Source organism: Nicotiana attenuata, unplaced genomic scaffold, assembly GCF_001879085.1.
Source record: "Nicotiana attenuata strain UT unplaced genomic scaffold, NIATTr2, whole genome shotgun sequence".
Lineage (NCBI taxonomy): Eukaryota > Viridiplantae > Streptophyta > Magnoliopsida > Solanales > Solanaceae > Nicotiana > Nicotiana attenuata.
The window spans coordinates 234681-258615 of NW_017670276.1; the positions used below are offsets into that span (position 1 = coordinate 234681).

A 23935-nucleotide genomic window follows, 5' to 3' on the forward strand; every position below is an offset into this window, starting at 1 on the left:
GTAATATACCTTATAACATATATAAGCCTTGTTCCAACCCTCGCAACACTGCCACAACGGAAGAGATTTGTAGAAACTCACAACCATCTGCTGAATCACAAATCATGGAGTCTCTCCTCTTGACAAGAAGCATTACTTCATTTTGAACTGGATAACGATATTTGCTCTTTAATATACCTTATATAAATCTGATCGCATTGATCACAGGTCCAATAATCTCGTCTCACCCAGTACAAGCTGCTCCGGCAATAAGCCACCGCAAACACTATCTAAGATTCCATATGACGCCATCAATGCGCCAACAAGCTACAACTTGAATATGATACATAAGGAAGAATGAACTCTAGAAAGAACTACTCAACCAACATAGCTAATATAAACAAGCGAAAAGACGTTATGAACCTTCTCCAGAAAATGAGAAGCAAAACACACAATAATAGTTATGGGAAACTATACTCAACATCACGATGTTGCGGCGTGCAACCCGATCAGCACATGATACCATTATGGCGTGCAACCTGATCCAACCATGATACTCGTGGCAGCGTGCCACCCGATCCAAGCAACATACCCGTGACGGCGTGCCACCCGATCCACACATAATAATTTAAAAGGAAATACTTACCGAGCTAAAATGATCATACCTGCGAAATACCCGAGCATCAACCACAAACACGCGAAGTGCATAATACAAATCCTAGGGAAACGGATAGCAACATACACTACGAACTCAAGCACAACTAAGGTGCAATAATTGACCTGTATCTTGAGAGCCATCTTACTCTAACATAACCACCACAAATTACACAGGATCTCAATACGAGTTCGAATAATCAAACCACCTCACAATCCACCTGGCACAATATAGATTACACGGAATAGTTGATGACATAAATAACATCCAGGGCCCAATGATTCCTCCGTAAACAACGCTAAGCTGAAATGAGCCCATCCGGCCTGATATAGGGCCCACATTCATATTTAGATCCGCCCACGGACCTCAAGCTGATTCTGACTGTACCGCATTGGGCTAATAACCTTTCAAGCACACTACCCCTTTTTCCATGACACACAAGAGCAACCGCCCAATCTGAAACAAACTTCCATAGTTCACAACCAAATGAACAGAGTGTCTTCCAGGCCTAAACTCTTACATTAGCGATAGTACTATAATCTCCATACTTGGTTTCAATCTTATATCAATCAAGTGACAACATGTCACACTTATACAATCTTCCCGTGGAATACATTCCCACGACCTTCCACACCAGGTAACAAAGTCCGCACATCCATACCACCATCAATACAATGTTGTAAAGCTAATCGAGAATCCGCAGATCAGTACACAAAGCATCTTACATAGGACATCGATCTTAGGTGACGCTAAAGACAATACCAACTTACGTTAAACATCTGAATTCTTTCCTACTCTTCCAAGCTCATAACATTCTTGTCTACACCGAACCGCAACCTTGATCCTCAACTATTAATTCCTATGCCGCTCGCTGCACCTAACATGCCAATACGCGAGAGTACAAGAATTCCATCATAACTTTTGAGCCACTAATAGAGTACACACTCCATCATATAGAAACATTTCACTTAACTCATTTTAGGAGAACCATTGCAACATGCGACTGAATTCCCATAATCGCAGAAAATACAAACCTCGAGTAGTTGTCTAAACCACCGTAATCCTTCTGGGATCAATCTACACATAACAGGCCAAAATACTCGAATGCCCCCATATAAAATCAATTACGGAGACCGTTAAGCCTCGTACGTACCGCCACAAATTACATGTATAACTTAACACGCTAAAAAAACTGATCATTGCCACCATCATGCCAATCCAACCATTGCTAACCTATCCGACCTCCTCTAATTTACTCCGGACATACCTTAGGAATAATAATAGCTCCATTCAAAATATAACGAACTCAATCCGCACTCATTGTTAGAGACCCAATTCACGAGACCGTGTTACCTCAAAACCCACGAACCATTCATACCCTCCTTGGGCGCACATTCGCATCTTCAACTGGCACCCATTCTGATAATTCCTCTACAAATCCGAAGTTATTTTCTTCCTTTCCTCCAATGCTACACTGCAGAACGATGATAACTTAGAACACTCCAAACCCCTTTCATAATCCACTACAAAAGCTCGATACTTAAATATGCCACGAACTCGAAATCCTTAAGCACCACATTTTAATTTGAGCCTACTAGGACCATTGTTGAGAGTCACCCACTCTGATTTATTCCCGAATATAATCAAACTCCAAGGACCTGCTAGCACATGAACACCCTCTCAAAGAAGCAACCAGCTGAATTCCTTTCCTTATACATAACATCCACACGAAGCATAGACTCTAAGTCTTCCCAAAACTCGAACATGAACCAATAACGGCAAAGATAACACATATTCCTCAAATCCTTTGCTCAAATTACCACTGATGTTTTTTTTCTTTAGTCGTAATAACCCACTAATACACCGATAACCAGAAACCGCACAAATAGACAACCACGCAGTCCAATCATAGACGGTGGGGCTCTCCCACTTAGCTTGAAGCTACAATTATATAACATTGAGACCCACCGAGGTTCCCTCTTCCCCATTGGCATCAACTAAAAGTCCAACAACGCATTCTAAACTCGAAGTCATGTTGCACCCAAATAAAAATTCGTGGACCTAGTCGCTGTCCACCATGAATTTCCCAAATGGCTCCAGGCTTTCCTCAAGGTGTGTGACCATCCTACCACAGAACTCATATGTTACTGTGCCTCTCCCACTTTGGTTCAACCCTCTCCGTTAAGCAACTCTCGACTTCCACTTTTCATACTTGACCTTCTAGCAATTCAACCACCGCAAAACACCTCCCACATGTCCTTCCTTGTCCTTCGTCGCCCAATTGTTGCCCCAAATTTGAATCCATCTCCATAACACTCGAACAAATGAGCCGCTACCAACTCTAAACCTCTTAGAAGATCATATTTCTTGAGCCACCAATACTAGAAGTACCAATTTGATTCTGAAATCTCTACACTCCGTTATCTCTAACAACCGCATCTCAAGCACCATTTCACAATACCCTGCCCCGAAGGCAAATTGAAGAAGGCCATAACATCGGTGAACCTTAACGCATTCAACAAGGACGATGATACCACATCAAAATTGAGAACTCTACCATGCTAGAAAATACCAATCCTCGTTACTCCATCAACCCATATATGAACATACCTAGTTTGATATCCTCTACCGGAAATAGAATATTGTATCTCTGAATCATGCACTATGAAAAGCCTCTTTTTAGGTCATTCACTGCCTCGACGCCTAGACAAGAATCCTACCATTACACAAACATTGTGCGATAGCAATGCACTATTCGTCATAACAATCAATGCCAAATCTCAAAACCTTAAGTAATACTGATGTTGAGCTGAAATGACAGGACGACCTTTCGAAAGACGATGGTAGTAGCCAATCAAATACGCAGGTAGAAACATCCTGCACCATATCTGTAGTACCATGACAATTCCTCGATTCCCAATCCATAACAAGTGTTTCACGTCGTATAAGATTGAATAGAAAAGAAATAAAGGTACAAGCCTTAAAAGGATCAGTTTGCACGATGGCGAATCAAGAAGGGAAGTGCTCCTAACAACCTTGTAGCCTCTCGAAGATAAGTACAAACGTCTTCATACCGATCCGCAAGACTCTACTAGACTCGCTTATGACTCGTGAGATCTAAGTGAACCTAGTGCTCTGATACCATGTTGTCATGACCCAAAATACATTTAAAATCGTGATGGCGCCAGACACCACTATCATGCAAGCCAACAATAAATACTTAATTTGGTTCTCATTTTAATATTTTAGAAATCATATTTTACTTCAATTAAATAGTAAAAGATGGGGTTTATATAATAAGTAATAATATTTTTAACAATTTCAGTACATGAAAACCCCTAATCACCCCAAAAACCTGGTGTCACAAGTGCATGAGCATCAACTAGGAATATAAAATAAAATACAGCATATGTCCGGAATACAAAATGGACATGAAAAATATAAATACTCTGAAGGAGACTCTGCTGACTGCGGGTCATAATATGGAGTGCAGCTCACCTAAGTCCTCGCATGTATACACGCCTCTGCTCTCACAAGGCCACTAAACATATACGTACCTGCACAAAAATATGCAGCAAGCGTAGCATGAGTACGTAAATTCACGTGTACCCAGTAAGTATCTAGCCTAACCCACGGAGGAGTAGTAACGAGGGGTCGACATCAACACTCACTAGTGGTCCTATAATATCAGGTACAGTAAAAAGGTAAATAAACATGAGGCAGAGTAAACAAATAAAATAAACAAGCATAAAATACGTGATACAAATTTTCCCCTTTACAATGAACTCAAGCTTCCCATTAGAAATTCGCTCCTTAATCGGAGCACACATATCGGTGTAGTAGATCTCATCAAATAGATTGTGATAATTCAAATATGAAAAAACTCACGGATACACTGGCTTCTTGTCAAATAATACGCACGATTCCATGAGGAAATGATATAGGAAATGTCGAGGCGTACGACCCGATCCAACATAAATATTTAAACTGCGCACTGCCGAGGGTCGAACGGCACGAACCATAGATGCATCTATTAACCTGCCGAGGCGAACGGCCCGCTCCCATGAGAGTGTGTTACATAAATCCTACCGAGGCGAATGGCCCGATCCCATAAGATGTGAAATACATAATCCTGCCTAGGAGAATGGCCCAATCCCATTAGAATAAGAAGCTTTGACGGGTCCTTGACCCCACTCACGAATAAACGTTTGAGTTGTGATTTCTTTAATAAAAACCTTTCGACGAAGTATAAATATCACTGAAACATGCCGTAAGCGAAATGAAATTATTGGATGACTAGTCATGGACGCGTGAAGTCTCTACCATAGCAAGTCTAGTCTCAAGTAGAAATGTAAAACATAGGAATTTAATAGGCGAGAGACTGCTCAAATAGTACAGCTATAACATGATATGAACCTAAGCCTACTCGGACACTAACATGGATGTAGCTACTGATGTTCTAAACGTTAATGCCACACAAGAGGGGGGGTGATTTGTGTGGTACCCAATTTTTGCTTAAACTGCTTCTTGAAGGACCTGGTTCTTCTAGGTGTACTAACGACTGCTGTTTGCGGAATTAAAAGTACATAAAATAAAGAACACAAAGATTTTTACGTGGAAAACACCTGGCTCAAAAGGTGAAAAAATCACGACCTACTACTCAGTAGGATTTTCCCAAACTTCCACTAAAATCACTGAGCCAAAACTGCATTTACAAAACTCTTTGTAAACCTAAGGATTAACTCTAATCCCGTTGTAGCAACCAACCTCTAACTGCTGCGACAACTTCAAGTTAACTCTAACTTGAATACTCAAAATACCTATTACAATTGCTTCTAGATAAAGCTGAAAGGTACAATATGAAACACCTATTACAATTGAACTAGAAATAAAGAAAGACACATAAAACTCTTTATGGAGCTGGTTCTTCAATCTAGTTCTTGTAGTTTCAAGTTTGCACACTTGAATCACACACGAATTGCTTGCAAAAAGCCTTGCTATTTTTCTCCCAATTCACGTTTAACTTCTGTGTTTTTGTGCAATACCCGTAATGTGAGAACATCCTGCAATTTATAGAGTTAGTAGATGAAGAAATAGCTAGAGTTCCGATGCAACTCTTCCTTGTTGGAAGAGTTCTAGTTGATTTCAACTTCTAACTCCTTCCCTATCTTGACTTGTGTTCTCTTTGATTAAGGACTCCTTCTCCTTATCAATTATGCAACCTTTTCGATCAGGAGATATTAAATACACCAATTTAAGCTTATCTCCTTCACGTGCATCCCACATGCTTGAATCTGCCCGTTTTTGTGAACCTGAAGGATGGACCACTGGATGGACCCGGTTCATGTCTGAGTTCCTTTGTCAGTCTTCAAAACTAACCTTTACTTGGGCCAACAAATTCCCCCTTTTTGATGATGACAAACACTGTGCTTTTTATACACTTAGGCCCTGCCAGAACTCAGCTCAAACATCAACACAATGTTAGAAATTTTTTTCCTTTATATCACTTATCATCAAGAACCAGGTACATTAGGTTATAAACATCACTGTTCAAAGTGTAAAGCACAACCTTTTTCCCCTTTTGGCATCATCGAAAAGTTGCATAAAATGTGAGATAACCAGATTTTAAAACTTACTCATGGCCACTGGGGCTACTTCAAATGCAAACATGGATTAATCATCATAGATCAAACTAAGAATTTCAACCATCAAAGAAATATAAACAAACAGTTAGAGCAAAAATAGTGAACTTCATTGATGATTGATAAGATTCTACCACAACGCATAAGAAGAAATAAAAATACTGAAAACATGAGCAAAAGAAACAAACGTCCTGAACTGGGTCACTGGTTGATCTACACTAGGCTAGGATTTAAGGCTTGGAAGAGGTAGGGGCTGGGTTATTTTCTTGGAGAAGTTTCAGCATGTCTTGAAGAGTTCCATCATTCTTCTCCTTTTCCCTTGCAAGTTCAGTTCTGAGAACATCTCTCTCAGATTCTACCTCAACCAATCGTGTCTTCAGCCTTGCTATCTCAATATCCTTTGCCTCACTCTCCTGTACCAAGACTCTGACTTTGCTATTGATAGGTGTCTTTTTAGATGAACCAGGTTCATTAAGAATGACATTGACTTCATAATCGCAAGCAAGCAGAGTATTAACCCTGAAATGATCCTTGCTTGTACCTTGAAATGTGCAAGCACAGTTGTGAGAATGAAACCATAGGGAATGGCATGAGTTTTGGTGCCATTGATAACTCTATCAGTAGGCCCGCGAGGGTTTCCTATTCAGATGGAACAGGTTCATCTATAACTATTCCAAGTTGAACCAACCCCTCAGCAGCTTCGCCAGACCCACTTCCCCCTGTTTTGCTCACACTCTCTTCTATTTCAGTAAATTCCTCTCCCCAAACAACCATTGCACCAGTGTCTTTTATTATACCAACAGGACTGGGTGAAGAATCAGCCACTCTTGTCCCCTTTCCCCTTACAGTACTCCTAGTGCCCTTGCTCTCCTTTTTTTCATTTTTACCACCAACTTCTCCAGATTATGTAGACTCTATACCTGCTATACATCCTACAAATCTATTCTCCAAATTTGCAGCAACTTTAGAAATTGTCTGAAGAGAAACTTTAGAATCAGCAGATACCTGTTCAGTTTTGAAAGACCTACTTTCTTCTCTCTTAGTAGCAGACTTAAATGAATCTTCAGATTTCTAGGATTCTTCTTCCCTACTTGCTTTCAATTGCTTGTTTATTTGCTTGGTGATGAAGGATTTTCAGAGGTGTTTGACATATCTAGGCTAGGGTATGAAAAGAAGAGAATTAGATTATGTTTGGAAGATGAAAGAAGAATGAGAGTTTTTGACGGCTTGAGAGAGATGAAGTAAGGAATACACCAAAGCTGATCAATATACAGAGGAATAATTGATGGGGTAGCTACATCTTTTCAGACTCTTCGAAGTTTAATTAAACTGAAATTCAATTTTGAAGAGACGTTGGAGTGTATCCCTAGAATCTAGATACTTCCATTTGGTTGGGACTCTTTTGAATGGGACTGGTTCACTTGTAACGGATAAGTACAAAAGGAGTTTGGTATTTGGTAGGACTCTGCTCATGATCCAAATATAGTTATTTCAAATTATGCAGAGTGTAGAAAACATACCGTGTTATCTTGATGAACCAGGTTCTTCACTGAAAATTCTCTTGTGTAAGTCTAAATTTGCCAAAATAGAGAAAATATCATTAGAGATTAATGAGTCATTTTAACACATGGCACAAGAGTATACTATGTAAAGTATGAGACTGAGCAAGATTTAATCTACTTATACACAATTCACAGACTTACTAACCAAATTTTTTTTTTCGTTTAACCTTGAACTGGTCCTTTTAGGTGATCTTAATCATCCCTAATTCCAACCTGTTCCTCTCAAAGTGATCTCTACCTAAGGCTTTTGTGAAGATGTCAGCAATTTGCTTGTCAGTAGCACAAAACTCCATAGTGACCAAGCCTTTCTCATAGTTGTCCCTCAAAAAATGGTGTCTAACATATATGTGCTTAGTTCTCTTATGATGAACTGAATTCTTAGTCATACTAATAGCACTAGTGTTATCACAGTAAATAGGGATGCAACCAACTTTAATACCAAAATCCATCAACTGCTACTTGATCCATAACAATTGAGCACAATCATGAAGCAGCAGCAACATACTTAGCTTCAGTAGTAGATAAGGCCACTAAATTTTGCCTTTTAGTAGCCCATGACACAAGACATGAACCAAGGAAGTGTGCCATACCTGAGGTGCTCTTCCTATCCACTAGGAAACCTGCATAATCAGCGTCAGCATATCCCACTAGGTTAAAATTACTACCTTTTAGATACCAAAGGCAAAGGTCAGTGGTGCCTTTCAAGTATCTCAATATTCTCTTTACAATAGTCAAGTGGGACTCCTTTGAATTTGCCTGAAATCGAGCACAAAGACCTACACTGCACACAATGTCAGGTCTACTAGTAGTGAGATATAAAGAGAACCAATCATTCCCCTATACAACTTCTGATGAACAGATGAACCAGGTTCATCTATATCCAATTTCGTGGATGTTGCAATAGGAGTGTCAATTTCTTTGGATGTTCCTTCCTGGTTTTGTTACTGAGGAATAGGTTCATGGACAAGTTCCCTCGAGGTTTGAGGATCAGTTCCTCTCTAGTTAGTTCCCCCTGTCATGTTGCCCTGGGTGGAGGGACCTGTTCCATCACCTGTTCCTTCCTGTGATGCATCTTCAGTCTGGGCTGCGATATCATTTAAATTTCTTACCAGCCCAATTGCTTCATCTTCATGTTCCAGCCTATCAGAAAGAATGTTAGTTTTAAATAACATATACATTTTTTCTACACACATAGTCTTTTACTGTATATCTTATAAGCTTTACCAAGTGAGGAATATCCCAAGAATACTCCCTCATCACTTCTGGGATCATACTTACCTAGGGAGTCTTTGCCATTATTGTGCACAAAGCACTTGCATATAAATGCCCTAAGATGGGATGTATTTAGCTTTCTCCCTTTAAGTGACTCATAGGGAATCTTCTTAATAAGAGGTCTAGTCATGCAAATATTTATGATGTAGCATGCAAAAATTCAGCAAACTTAGCATTTTCAAATTCAGTTCCATGATCAGACCTAATTGATGCAAGTTGATTACCTAGTTGTTTCTGAGTTTTTCTAACAAAAGAAGTAAACATGTCAAATGCTTCATCTTTAGATGTTAAAAATAATGTCCAAGTAAATCTAGAGTAATCATCAACAAGCACCATCACATGTCTTTTACCACCTCTGCTTAATATTCTCATTGGACCATAGAGATCCATATGGACCAGTTCCATCGTTCTAGTGGTACTTACCACTTTCTTGCATTTAAAAGAGGATCTTACCTGCTTCCCCCTTTCCAAAGGAGACATTACCTCCTTTGAGGTCCTCAAGTGAAAGGAACTGGTTCTTGCTTCCTGTCATATGCTTTGAGCAGCCACTATCCATGCACCATATTTGGCTGCTCCCTTTCACTTGGACCCACAAAAGGAAATCAGGGGTTAGTCTTAGGAACCCAAACTAGTTTGTGTCCCTTTCTATAGGCAAAAGGGTGAATCAAATTCTTTTTAGCCCAACCTGGCAGCCTATTTTTCCCTTGAACAAATTCTTTATTCTTTTTACTAGCCTTTCTTTTGCAATACATTCAGATTTATAGTGACCAGTTTTACCACAGTGTGTGCAAATTATGTTCTCAGGAAGTGTGAGGTACTTACTTTTAGGATCCCACTTAGATGCAGGGGTCCCATAGCCAAGTCCTCGCTTATTGCTACTGTGGTGTTCGTGTAGCCATGAAAGTGCATCGGAGGACCTATTCCATTTACAGGTTCTATCTAGCTCGTGCTTAACCTTGTTTAGATCCTCCTTAAGGACTCTTATCTGCTCATCTCTTTTGTACAACTCATCTTTCATTTTTCCTACATTTTCTTCTAAAGTGAGTTGTGTGTGATCAGATTTCTTTTTACCAGTTCCTAATTTCAATTTTAGATTTTCAGATTTAAGCTCTAGGGCTGTGGTGTCAAGTTCATGAACCTGGTTCTTCAACTCAGCATTTTTACTATCACTCTCATTAGCCCTTAGTTCCAGGTTTTTGCACTTAGCTTTCAGAATCACACACTCCTTAGACAGCTGTTCCTTTTCATTGTTTATAACTTCAAATTCATCAATGAAATCTAGAAGTAATTCAGATAGACTTTCTTTAGACAAAAACTTAATCTTGTCTTTGAGATGAATTATACTTACCTCAGATTCCTCATCGGATTTCCCAATTGCCATAAGTGCTTGTTCATCTCCATCTTCATCTTCTGAGTCATCATCTGAGCTTTCACCCCAAGCAGCAACCATAGCCTTTGTTGATCCTTTGTTCTTCTTGGGATGAACCTGTTCCTTCTTCCTGTTCCTTCGTTCAGTTCTTTCCTTCTTCCATTCAATTTCCCATTGAGGGCAATTTTTGATGTGGTGATCAGTCTTTCCACACTTGTAGCACCCCTCATTGGTTTGTTTTTCAGGAACCCTTGGTTTGTTGTAGCTTCCATTTCTTGAAGGACCATTTTCTCTTATTAGGTACTTCTTAAAATCCTTTGTGATCATGGTCATTTCATCCTCATCTAGATCAGCACCTTCAGTGATTCTGAATGCCAGGCTCCTTTCCTTCTTAGGTGCATCCATCTTCATGGTTTGCCTTCTAAGTTCATAGGCAGTGAGATTTCCAATTAGCTCATCCAACTTGAGAGTGGCAATGTTCTTTGATTCCTGAATAGCTGTGATTTTGCTTTCCCAAGAGATTGGCAGTACCCTTGTCAAAATCTTCTCAACTTTGTCTTCTTCAAGAATAACCCTTCCAAGAGATTTAAGTTCATTTGTTAGTGTTGTAAACCTTGTGTACATCTTCTGGATGGTTTCTCCTTCCATCATGGTGAAATTCTCATATTGAGAATATAGCAGTGTTCCTTTTGATCTCTTTACTTGAGGAGTTCCTTCATGAGCCACTTATAGAGTGTCCCATATCTCCTTAGCAGTGGTACAGCCTTGAATCCTGCTGTACTCATCAGGACCAAGTCCACACACTAACCATTTCTTGGCTTTTGCATTTTTCTCCCATTTCCTTATATCTTCAGCAGTACAGTCTACTCTTGTCTTTGGAACATCCACTCCTTCAGCATTCTTCTTGGTTGTGGCTAAAGGACCATCAGTGATGATATCCCAAAGCTCATAGTCTTCGCCCATTATATGGTCCCTCATTCTGTTTTTCCACCAGGAGTAGTAGAGGCCATTGAAGAGTGGAGGCCTAACAGTGGATTGCCCTTCCCAGTTCCCAGGTGGTGCACTCATGTTGATCTTTTCCTAAGGTGTTAGCCTCTTCAAGGATAACCTGCTCTGATACCAATTGATGTTCTAAACGTCAATGCCACACAAGAGGGGGGGGGGTGATTTGTGTGGTACCCAATTTTTGCTTAAACTGCTTCTGGAAGGACCTGGTTCTTCTAGGTGTACTAACGACTGCTATTTGCGGAATTAAAAGTACATAAAATAAAGAACACAAGATTTTTACGTGGAAAACACCTGGCTCAAAAGGTGAAAAAACCACGACCTACTACTCAGTAGGATTTTCCCAAACTTCCACTAAAATCATTGAGCCAAAATTGCATTTACAAAACTCTTTGTAAACCTAAGGATTAACTCTAATCCCGTTGTAGCAACCAGCCTCTAACTGCTGCGACAACTTCAAGTTAACTCTAACTTGAATACTCAAAATACCTATTACAATTGCTTCTAGATAAAGCTGAAAGGTACAATATGAAACACCTACTACAATTGAACTAGAAATAAAGAAAAACACAATGGAATTGGTTCTTCACTCTTGTTCTTGTAGCTTCTGGTTTGCACACTTGGATCACACACGAACTGCTTGCAAAAAGCCTTGCTATTTTGCTCCCAATTCACGTTTAACTTCTGCGTTTTTGTGCAACACTTTAATGTGAGAACCTCCTGAGTTAGTAGATGAAGAAATAACTAGAGTTCTGATGCAACTCTTCCTTGGTGGAAGAGTTCTAGTTGATTTCAACTTCTAACTCCTTCCCTATCTTGAACAGTGTTCTCTTTGATTAAGGACTCCTTCTCCTTATCAATTATGCAACCTTTTCGATCAGGAGATATTAAATACACCAAGTTAAGCTTATCTCCTTCACGTGCATCCCACATGCTTGAATCTGCCCGTTTTTGTGAACCTGAGGGATGGACCTGGTTCATGTCGAGTTCCTTTGTCAGTCTTCAAAACTAACCTTTACTTGGCCAACAGGCAGCCCTAGCCTAGTTAACTAATTCCCCTTCTACCCCTTTAATTCTTAATCATTTTACCCTTTTAACCTTCCAAAATATCTGAAACCTCCCTTCTCTTAACAAACCATCCCCAACCTTATCCTCTAGAAGCTTCCCACAACAGAAAAATATTTCTCCCCAAACCCTCAAATACCTAAGACACCCCTTGACACCCCTGGATTTACATCCAAAAATGAATCACACATGGGTCAAATTTGACACAAGACCCAACCCCAATGAACGGGCCTCTTTGAACCGGGTCAGAGATGACCGAAAAGCCCAATCAGCCACAATGACCAAACCAAAATCAACTTCAATGATTATGAAAAACAGAAAAAGAAGAAAACAATCCGGAATTAGATGATTTTTTACGATTAGTCCCTAACTTATGCTATTAACCAATTGAAAACAAAATAAGCTAAGATTAATTCAACTAATAAAGAAAACAAAAAATAACGAAGCAAATATAAGCATAATAGTATATACAAAAAAACAGAAAAATGATGCAAGAAACAGAGTCAGGAGAGAAAAGAGGGGAAAGATACCAATTCTTGCCGGAATGAATTGACAAATTGAGACGACTTGACGAATGATGAAAGGAGTCGAAGCTTGGCCGGAAACCGATGAGTCAGTCAAAATCCAATGACCTCGGAATGAACTAAAACTAACGCCAATCGATTGCTCTCGTTAAAAGCAATCGACTAACGTAAGTTTTCGATCAAAACGAGTTGGAACTTAGACAAGAACAAGGAAATTAGGGTTTGCCCTTTTCTAGGGTTTCAGATCTAAGATTTGGACAAACGGATGAGGATTTTGGGAATATGGCGATGGATTAGGAATCAAGGGTGGGTGGTGATTGTGTAGTATGAATTTGGGGTCGATGGGGTCACGCCGCCGACCGGTGGGGGTTTGGGAATTTTGGGCGGCTAGGGTTTGGATTCTCAGAGATTGAGACGAAATGAAGAAGATGGAAATGNTTTTTACTATCACTTTCACTAGCCCTAAGTTCTAGGTTTTTACACTTAGCTTTCAAAATCACACACTCCTTAGATAGCTATTCATTTTCATTGTTTAGATCCTCAGATTCATCAATGAAATCCAGGAGTAACTCAGATAGCCTTTCTTTAGACAAAAATTTAATCTTGTCTTTGAGATGAATTATACTTACCTCTGATTCCTCATCGGATTCTCCAGTTGCCATAAGTGCTTGTTCATCTCCATCTTCACCCTCTGAGTCCTCATCTGAGCTTTCTTCCCAAGCAGCAACCATAGCCTTTGTTGATCCTTTGTTCTTCTTGTGATGAACCTGTTCCTTCTTCCTGTTCCTTCGTTCAGCTCTTTCCTTCTTCCATTCAATTTCCCATTGAGGGCAGTTTTTGATGTGGTGATCAGTCTTCCCACACTTGTAACACCCCTCATTGGTTTGTTTTTCAGGAACCCTTGGTTTGATGTAGCTTCCACTTCTTGAAGGACCATTTTCTCTCATTAGGTACTTCTTGAAGTCCTTTGTGATCATGGTAATTTCATCCTCCTCTAGATCAGCACCTTCAGTGATTCTGAATGCCATGCTCCTTTCCTTCTTGGGTGCATCCATCTTCATGGTTTGCCTTCTAAGTTCATAAGCAGTGAGATTTCCAATTAGCTCATCCAACTTAAGAGTGGCAATGTTCTTTGATTCCTGAATAGTTGTGATTTTGCTTTCCCAAGAGATTGGCAGTACCCTTGTCAAAATCTTCTCAACTATGTCTTCTTCAAGAATAACCCTTCCAAGAGACTTAAGTTCATTTGTCAGTGTAGTGAACCTAGTATAAATCTCTTGGATAGTTTCTCCTTCCTTCATAGTAAAATTCTCATATTGAGAATACGGTAGTGTTCCTCTGGACCTCTTCACTTGAGGTGTTCCTTCATGAGCCACTTGCAAAGTGTCCCAGATTTCCTTAGCAGTGGTACAGCTTTGAATTCTACTGTACTCGTCTGGACCAAGTCCACACACAAGCCATTTCTTGGCCTTTGCATTCTTTTCCCACTTCCTCAAGTCCTCAGCAGTGCAGTCAGCTCTTGTCTTTGGCACATCCACTCCTTCAGCATTCTTCTTTGTAGTTGCTAGAGGACCATCAGTGACTATGTCCCAGAGTTCATAGTCTTCTCCTATGATGTGATCCCTCATCCTGTTTTTCCACCAAGAGTAGTAGTGGCCATTAAAGAGTGGAGGCCTATCAGTGGATTGCCCTTCCTAGTTCGCAGGTGGCGCACTCATGTTGATCTTTTCCTAAGGTGTTAGCCTCTTCAAGGATAACCTGCTCTGATACCAATTGATGTTCTAAACGTCAATGCCACACAAGAGGGGGGGTGATTTGTGTGGTACCCAATTTTTGCTTAAACTGCTTCTGGAAGGACTTGGTTCTTCTAGGTGTACTAACGACTACTGTTTGCGGAATTAAAAGTACATAAAATAAAGAACACAAAGATTTTTATGTGGAAAACACCTGGCTCAAAAGGTGAAAAAACCACGACCTACTACTCAGTAGGATTTTTCCAAACTTCCACTAAAATCACTGAGCCAAAACTGCATTTACAAAACTCTTTGTAAACCTAAGGATTAACTCTAATCCCGTTGTAGCAACCAGCCTCTAACTGCTGCGACAACATCAAGTTAACTCTAACTTGAATACTCAAAATACCTATTACAATTGCTTCTAGATAAAGCTGAAAGGTACAATATGAAACACCTACTACAATTGAACTAGAAATAAAGAAAGACACATAAAACTCTTTATGGAGCTGGTTCTTCAATCTGGTTCTTGTAGTTTCAGGTTTGCACACTTGAATCACACACAAATTGCTTGCAAAAAGCCTTGCTATTTTGCTCCCAATTCACGTTTAACTTCTGCATTTTTGTGCAACACCCGTAATGTGAGAACATCCTTCAATTTATAGAGTTAGAGATGAAGAAATAACTAGAGTTCTGATGCAACTCTTCCTTGGTGGAAGAGTTCTAGTTGATTTCAACTTCTAACTCCTTTCCTATCTTAACTTGTGTTCTCTTTGATTAAGGACTCCTTCTCCTTATCAATTATGCAACCTTTTCGATCAGGAGATATTAAATACACCAAGTTAAGCTTATCTCCTTCACGTGCATCCCACATGCTTGAATCTGCCCGTTTTTGTGAACCTGAAGGATGGACCACTGGATGGACCTGGTTCATGTCTGAGTTCCTTTGTCAGTCTTCAAAACTAACCTTTACTTGGGCCAACAGCTACGTACGGGCTCACGTCACCTCGCGCGTACGTTGACCCCCACAATAAGTAGCACACATCAACATACAACACCTAGGGGTAATTTCTCCTTCACAGAGTTAGACATGAGACTTACCTCGCTTCGAAGTTCCATGCCCGGCTCCAACGCCACTCTAACACCTCAAATCGATGCCCGTTGCTCTAGAACTAGTCAAACAACGTGCAATCCAATAAAAATATACTCTAATACTCATAATAAATCAATTTATGACAATTCCAACTCCATCTCGAAAAGTTAATAAAGTCGACCCTCAGGCCCACGTGCTTGAATTCTAAAAATTTTTGAAAATAAATATTACCCATAACTCATATGGTCTATATCCAGAAAATTATCCAATTGCATCCATGAATCGATCTTCAAATCAAGGATTTACCATTTCTCAACCTTGGGGCTCAAAATCTTATTTTTACAATCTAAACACGGATAAAAATAAAAACCAACAAAAATAATCATGGAGAAACATCAAAATAAAATTCAGATATTTACTCCTTGTTGAGACGAGAACAACGTCGCAAAAATCACCTCAAACGGAGTTCTAGAACTCAAGATATGCCGAAAATACTAAAATTCTCGGTTTAAAACATTGTCTAGGCGATTTTTCTTCATCGCCTTCGCGTTCGCGAAGAAAATTTTTCACGTTGACCGGTCAGCCCAGAAATCCTTCTTTGCGTTCGCGGAACCTCGCTCGCGTTCACGAAGAACAAATCTTCGCACCAGAAACCTGCAATTTTTTCCAACACGGAAATGAGCATAACTCTCTCATACGACATCGAAATTCGACGATTCTTATTGTTCTGGATCCGTAATTACGATACAGATTTAATGGTTCAATAAAATCACAAATGAAAGGTTGTTTTCTAAACATAGTTCCCTTTATGCCCAAAGAAACGAGGCCGAAACATCAAATAAGAGCGCGACACATCCCAAACACCTCTGAAACACACCCGAGGCCCACCAGGACCCCGTCCAATCACACAAACCACTTTCATAACGTAATACGGACTTGCTCGAGGCCTCAAACCACATCAAACAAAAGCAAAATCATGAATCTCACCCCCAATTCAAGCTTAATAAACTTTAGAACTCAAACTTCTACATTCGTTGCCGAAACCCATCAAATCACGTCCGATTGACCTCAAATTTTGCACACAAGTTATATTCGACGTTACTAACCTACTCCAACTTCTACAATCGGAATCCAACCCCGATATCAAAAAATTCATGCCCGGTCAAACTTCTCAAAAACCTTTAAATTTCTAACTTTTGCCAAATGGCCCCGAAATGACCTACGGACCTCCAAATCCACTTACGGACGCGCTCCCAATACAAGAATCATCATACGGAACTATTCCCATACTCAGAATCCCATACGGACATTGATAACATTTAAATACACCTCAACCCAAATTTATAAAATTCTTCCAAAATGCCAACTTTCACAATAGGCGCTGAAACGCTCCCGGGTCATCCAATGTCCGATCCGAAGATATGACCAAGTCCAAAAGCATCATACAAACCTGTTGGAACATTCAAATCCCGATTCCGAGGTCGTTTACTCAAAAATCACACTTTAGTCAATTCTTCCAACTTAAAGCTTCCGAAATGAGAATTTTCTTTCCAAATCAACTCCGAACTTCCCGAAATTCTATTCTGACCACGCATGCAAGTCATAATACCTGAAGTGAAGCTACTCAAGGCCTCAAACCGCCGAACGATGTGTTAGAGCTCAAAACGACAGGTCGGATCGTTACATCTATATATTCTATAAAATATTTATTGTTTATGTTTCGATAGTGTATAGTATTGTGAGTTATTGTAATTATGACCTTATTTTTGTATATCCCTATACGGAGCATCAGACCCTTAAATGAAGAGTGTGGATCACCTATATATGTGGCCCAGAAGTATGTGTGACCACTTTCATAAACGGTCAAACCTATACCTTGCACCTTTAAGTATATGTTTAGGTTGGATTCCTGGAGTTAGTGTTATATCTAGTCTACTTTTTATTTGTAAGTAGAGAGATGCAATTTTACTACATTTTACATGGAATTTTGGTTTTTAAAAATGTTAAAAATTAAAAAAAAAAAAAAGGCAACCTCTACTGTACCTGAAAAGAGATTACAATTACAATGAGAGGGATATACAGGGGTGTCAATGGTTCGGTTCGGCCGGTTATTTTATAAAATTTGTACCATACCAATTTTTCGGTTATTCTATTATGTATAACCAAAATTGGACTTTTCGAAACCGTCCCAATCATGACGGTTTCTCTTTGGTATTGGTACGGTTCGGTAAATATTCAATAATTTTTTTTAATGTCATGTAAAAATCACTACTAGAAGTAGAATGCAATAACATACGTACTTTTATAGGACTTAGCAAAATGCTCTAGATATTTTTACAGTTTAAAAGGAGATAAATTAAGAAAATATAAAAGATGGCTAGAATATAGATCCATCAGCTATTCTACATCAGCGTAAAAGAAACTAAGCAAATACAAAAAAATATAAATCACACGAGTGGAAAGATATTAACCAAGTTGGGTCTCAAGAATAAAGTCTATAGAAGATTAAATATTCAAAAAGATAAATCTAAATCATACGAAAGGAAACATATTCAATACATTGTAGTTTTCTACTCATAATCGCTACAATACCTTGTGTTTTGCTAGTGAATATGCCGGAAATAATTTAGTTTCAATAGGAGTAGCATAATAGATTTGGGAATTATGATTCTAAGTTTAATTACTTGTTGGCTTGTAACTATTTCATAATTCCAAGGTCCCGGAAATTTTTTAATGCTTTATCATTTTTAAACTTAATATATAAATATATTTTTCACATTGTAAATTTATTCGGTACGGTTCGGTATTTTTTCGGTTTATTTTTATAAAATAAAAACTTACCCTATTTATCGGTTCGTTTATATATTTATATAAAAACCTACGGTTTTATTAAATGAAACATACAAATTGGTTCGGTACGGTACGGTTCGGTCGGTTTAATCGATTTTTAAATATCCATTGACACCCCTAGGATATAGTACCAAACATCTGCGGTGCATAGGGAATAATTCTAGTCCTAGCTAGGTAGTAATGTGATAACTACTAAAATGTGTGGTACAACAAACTCTATTGAAGCTATTGGTTAGCCATACTCCTTAGTATGTTTTAGTTTTAGGAAAGTAAAACAAACTCTATTAAACAACTTGCCAGGCTCCAGGTTTTATTAAATGCATTACGTTTCATGTATAAATGTCAATGTTAATGCAACTTGCATTGACATCAGTTTTTCCTTTTAAATCTATCCATTAATTACATGCTAATTTATTTAGTTAATAATCTTAAATGGTAAGTTTCGATTCCAATTCTTTATTTCCAAACAAATTATAAAGCCATCTCATGGACGCTAAGTTTTATTCACTGTTCGAAGCTAGCTGGTAATATATACATGTAATTTTTTTAGCTTCTCTTTTTCTATGGGATTTCAATGGTTAGTTTTTTCTAATTATTACTTTTGGAAACAAATCTTTTCGCTCTTTATTAAGTCATAATTTGTTGGTTCCTTTGAATTACTTTTTTTAGTATCTAAATTGGTTTGAAGTATTTGATAGATGAATATATATAACATGCATGCGTGTTGCAATTTTAAGAAATTGGTATATGCAACTCTCGACGTATGTTTTGGCGTTTTCACTGTATTCTTTATCTAATTTATGTATTATATATAACACCTAATATAATTAACATTTATTTCTTTTCTTTTTGAAACATTTGCAGTGGAAATATGATTTCAAGATTAATTATGGTTGTTGCTCTTGTGGGTTCTCTTGTTTGTGGAATCAATGGCGAAGGGACTTATAGTAGGAAACTGTACGGAGGTGGCCAAATAATTATCTCACATGAAGGTGGAATTAATCCTGCATTAAGTGGAGGTATTGATAGTTTCCCTAAAATAAATTCCATTGCAAACTGATCGTATCAATGCAATCAACATCCATTTGGTTTTTGTTTTGGTCCTGCAGATTATCCACTTCCATTAGGCATGAATGATTTTCGTGGCGAGAATTTTCATCCTGGATCCAGGCAACCAAGTGGTCCATTTGGCGGCGTGAATGATCTTCCTGATCAATCAAATAGTCCATTTGATTATCGTCCTGTAGGGTGATTATCTTCCGGGATCTAGGCAACCAAGTGGTCCATTTTAATTTTCCTTCTAATCCAGCTAATAAAATTCTATTTTGCATGAATGATCTTTCATTATAATACCAGAATTATGATATAGTTATTAGAATGATAGAATGGTAGTTCAGTCTTGTAATGATAGAACCTCCCGAACAAGCATTCTACCTTGTTTGCCTTCTTAAAAGTTTGAAAAGAAATTAAATACAATGAAACTCCAACTTTGAATTTGTCCTACTTTTATCAAGGGTTAATTAACTTTGTTTACTACAAAACATTAAACTAACAGTAACTTAGTGTGACGTTGTTATTAGTCTTCATGCAAGAGAGAGTCAAATAAGACTATACTTTGTGTCACAAACAAGTTGTCAACGGTTGAAGATTTTTAAACCACATTACCCCTTTAAAAATAGCTAGAAATATGACGTATAATATTGTAACAGAATTAATGTAGAGATGAAAAATAGAACACCACCGAATATCAAAACAGCCATTAATCCCCTGTTGCATGCCCCTTCCTCTTTTGTCCAGAAATGCACATCTTAACAAAGTAAATCATAAACATTAAAAATGGAATTAACAAAAACAACCAAACTAAAGAGAACATAAAAGAGTAAATAACTACTTTGTTCCATTATATAGATAAGAAGTTGACATTATAACAAAGTAGCTAGCTTATTATCAAAATATGGAGACAAGTCTCAGACCATGTTGGTGCAGTCAGTGGCCTTGAACGAGACACTCATATTTTCTAAATCATAGGCGACTAGGAAGTTGGTTTGGGTCACACTGCCGAAGAAAGCCTCATTTTCAGTTGGACGAAATGCTAGGCACTGATATCCGTGAGGATCTGGATGCATTATGTTCTCGACGGACAAAGGTAGATCAGCACCCAGAAGATGCATTGTGATTGGAGGAACGTCACTGGAATTCAAAGCTCTGTAACAGAGTACAGTTGAGCTGCTGCCTCCGTCCACCACTGGTTCTACATGGTCTCACCACTAAAATAAGCTGGTTGTATAACCACGTAGGAAGGGAAGTGAAGGTGGTTCCTGAATCTATGATTATGTTCCCTGCTTGAAATGTGGCAGAGGAATTTTTAAGAAGCTCCAATCTAACATTCCCAATACTAAGGCCGATGAGGGTCAAGTAATAAGATGGTCGGGAGGGTTTAACAAGAAGTGGAGTGACATGCGTCCCAGGCCCCGAGACGTCAACCTTGTCACCAAAGCTAAGCTTGCTTGGGACATCTAACTTTGCCAAAGGCACAAAGCAGAAGGAGAACCTTTGGTCAAAAGTCGACGCAATTTGGGAAATTAAAGAGAAGGGAGAAAAACCGAGCCCCACAACCCCGGATAATCCTGGGTCTCCTGAAGTTATTCTTGAGTTGCGTCCACACCCGAAAAGGATATTGGGAAAGGAGATTTTTTCACCAGACGATGAGTAGAGAGAGAGAGAGTTTCTGTAGCCACTTCGCCGGACGAAGAACTCTTATCAACGTAATCGACATAGTAGGAGCAGATACCTCCCTCGCAATGTGCAAAGTCGGAGCACTTTGGCGAGTGGCAAGGTTGTTCCTCATAAGTAGAAGAATTTGCGGGAGCATAGATGGGAAATTTCTGGTTGTAGCACTGACATGGCTGGCATTGTATCCATATGAAGCCACTACCAGTATCAGCAATTGCAAGCTGAAATTGCGGAGGCGTTCCCACTGAAAAATTCAGTAGGTAACTACCAAAAGCATCAGGGATCAAGTCTGCTGAGGCTACGTGGTTGACTAGAGGTGACAACTTTGACGAAGGGTGGATTAAGTCGATGCTAAATCCACGGCCAATCGTACAAGTTTTGGCCCCATCTACACGCAGTGAAGAGTAGATGAGATTAGTGATAAGTGAGATTAAAAAGGAAAAAGTAATAATCAGAAGGGTGGAAGAAAAGAGATTGGAAGTAATTTTTAGGGCCATAGTGATTCAGTACTGGAATGCTGGAGTTTAGTTGTGTTTTGAAAGAAAGAATGTGGCCTATATTTATAGGCAAATTGTTCCACACAACCGAAATCATAGTATAAACTTCGACAATTATTATGAGAGGGATATGTTACCAACCTCTGCAGTGCAGTGGGAAGGTAAATAGCAAACAACTCTTTTCGTTAAACTTCTAAGGCAACCTAGCTAACTTTGGATGCCATCTAGTATAATTCAAATTGGTTTGCTGACAAAATCATGCAAGGCATTATAATACGGGCACTGTATAATATAGTTAGTAGTATCAAAGAATGGCAATTCAGTCTTCTAATGATAGAATCTCCTGAACCAAGCATACTGCCTTGTTTGCCTTCTTAGAAGTTTGAAAAAAAAATACAATGAAACTCTCACGTGGAACTTTAAACTTGTTCTAATTTTATTTTAATTAACTTTGTACTCCGGTTTTACTACTAAAACTAACGAACTCTTACGCTAAAATTTTTTTTCTTCCTCTTTCCTTTCTCTTTTCCTTCCATATGTCGAACTTTCGATTTCTACTAAGAACACTATATTTATTTCTTTCTAGTTTCAATTTGGTAACAAACAGACATACTTGATATGTTTTTGCAAAATTCTCCTCAACTTTTTTTCTTTTATACTTTAATCTGAAAATAAAATGATTGAATGCATTATGAGTTTATCACTACGGTTGCGACCTGCCAGGTCTAGATTATATTAAAACTTACGTGCTGTATCTAAATGTGAATTTCCTTGCCTTGCACCAGTTTTTCATTCAAAAGTTAACCATTAAATGCTAGTAGTTAATTTAGTTAATAATCTCAGATGTCAATGTAATAAAATTTGATTCCCTTTGTTTATTTTTCAAACAAATTATAAAGCCTTCTATGAGCCTGGAACCAAAGTAATATAAAATGCAACTTAAAGAACTAAAATAACGTGTAAAAAAAAAACAAGAGAAGCAACGTACCTATAGCACATGGTAGGCATGCGTTATACCTTCCTGGCCAACGTCCCAGGCTAACGAAGTCCAGTCAACTTTGATTGAGTATATGATTATACGCATATTATACATAAATTATATATATGTACATTATATATCTATCGGCTATTTTTAGTTTAAGTAATTTGGAATATGGCAATTTAGGTTAATCTTCTTTTTTAAAATTAAACTTGTCATATTATTAAATCTCACAGGGTAATACAAAATTCGGTGACTTTTGGCATATAAAAAGATAGATAACTAACTTTGATGACCAATTAGTCCATCTGAGCAATTAACTCTAAGCATATATCCTCGTGTAAGAGAAAAGACAAGGTTGCTGAAATTGCTAATCGATGGCAGGTGGGGAGGTGGTGTTCAGTTTATGGAAACATTAGCTCTTCTTTTTACAAAGCTGAATTATCTATCAGTTTCTTAGCTAGTACACATTGCTTCTCTGATTATAAATTTGTTTCAAGACATAATTTCCTTTTGTTTATTTGCACAATTACTATGAGAGGGATATAGTACCAACCTCTGCAGTGCATGGGGAAGGTAAATAACAAACAACTCTATTAGTTAAACTTTTAAGGCAACCTAGCTAACTTTGGCTGCCATCTAGTATAATTCAAATTCTATCGTACTAAATGAATAAAATAAAACAAGAATGGTGATTTTTTTGGTCCGATTGCATGGTGATTTATTGATAATGTGAAGCAATTGGCCATTGAGAAGCAATATTCAAATTTCCTTCATTGCTGATGTTTATACTTTAATCGTGCTAACAAAAAATGCACTTGAAAAACATGAAAAAGTAAAAGAAACAAAAAAAAAGGGTATACATGATCTACTTTATTTATTTATCTGTTGTAACGACCCGACCGGTCGTTTCGTGAATTATAGCCTCGTTTCCCCATTTGTGCTTCTTTATGTGTTGTTCAGCTGTATTATGTCGT

At 38.4% G+C, this 23935-nt stretch overlaps 1 protein-coding gene and 1 pseudogene across 1 annotated transcript; one reads left to right on the forward strand and one right to left on the reverse strand.

Annotated features, from left to right (window-relative positions):
• The first annotated feature begins 19276 nt into the window (after nucleotides 1–19276).
• On the forward strand, nucleotides 19277–20083 carry LOC109237120. Its single transcript, XM_019403380.1, has 3 exons — nucleotides 19277–19326; nucleotides 19614–19768; nucleotides 19859–20083. The coding sequence occupies exons 1-3, from the start codon at nucleotides 19313–19315 to the stop codon at nucleotides 19999–20001; spliced, it is 312 nt and encodes a 103-aa protein (XP_019258925.1). The 5' UTR covers nucleotides 19277–19312; the 3' UTR covers nucleotides 20002–20083.
• Nucleotides 20084–20620: 537 nt separating this feature from the next.
• Nucleotides 20621–21979, reverse strand: LOC109237117 (annotated as a pseudogene).
• Nucleotides 21980–23935: the final 1956 nt, after the last annotated feature.

Coding starts and splice junctions, on each gene's coding strand:
- LOC109237120 (XM_019403380.1), top strand. Junction 19,769..19,858: donor TAATCCTGCATTAAGTGGAG/GTATTGATAGTT, acceptor TTGGTCCTGCAG/ATTATCCACTTCCATTAGGC.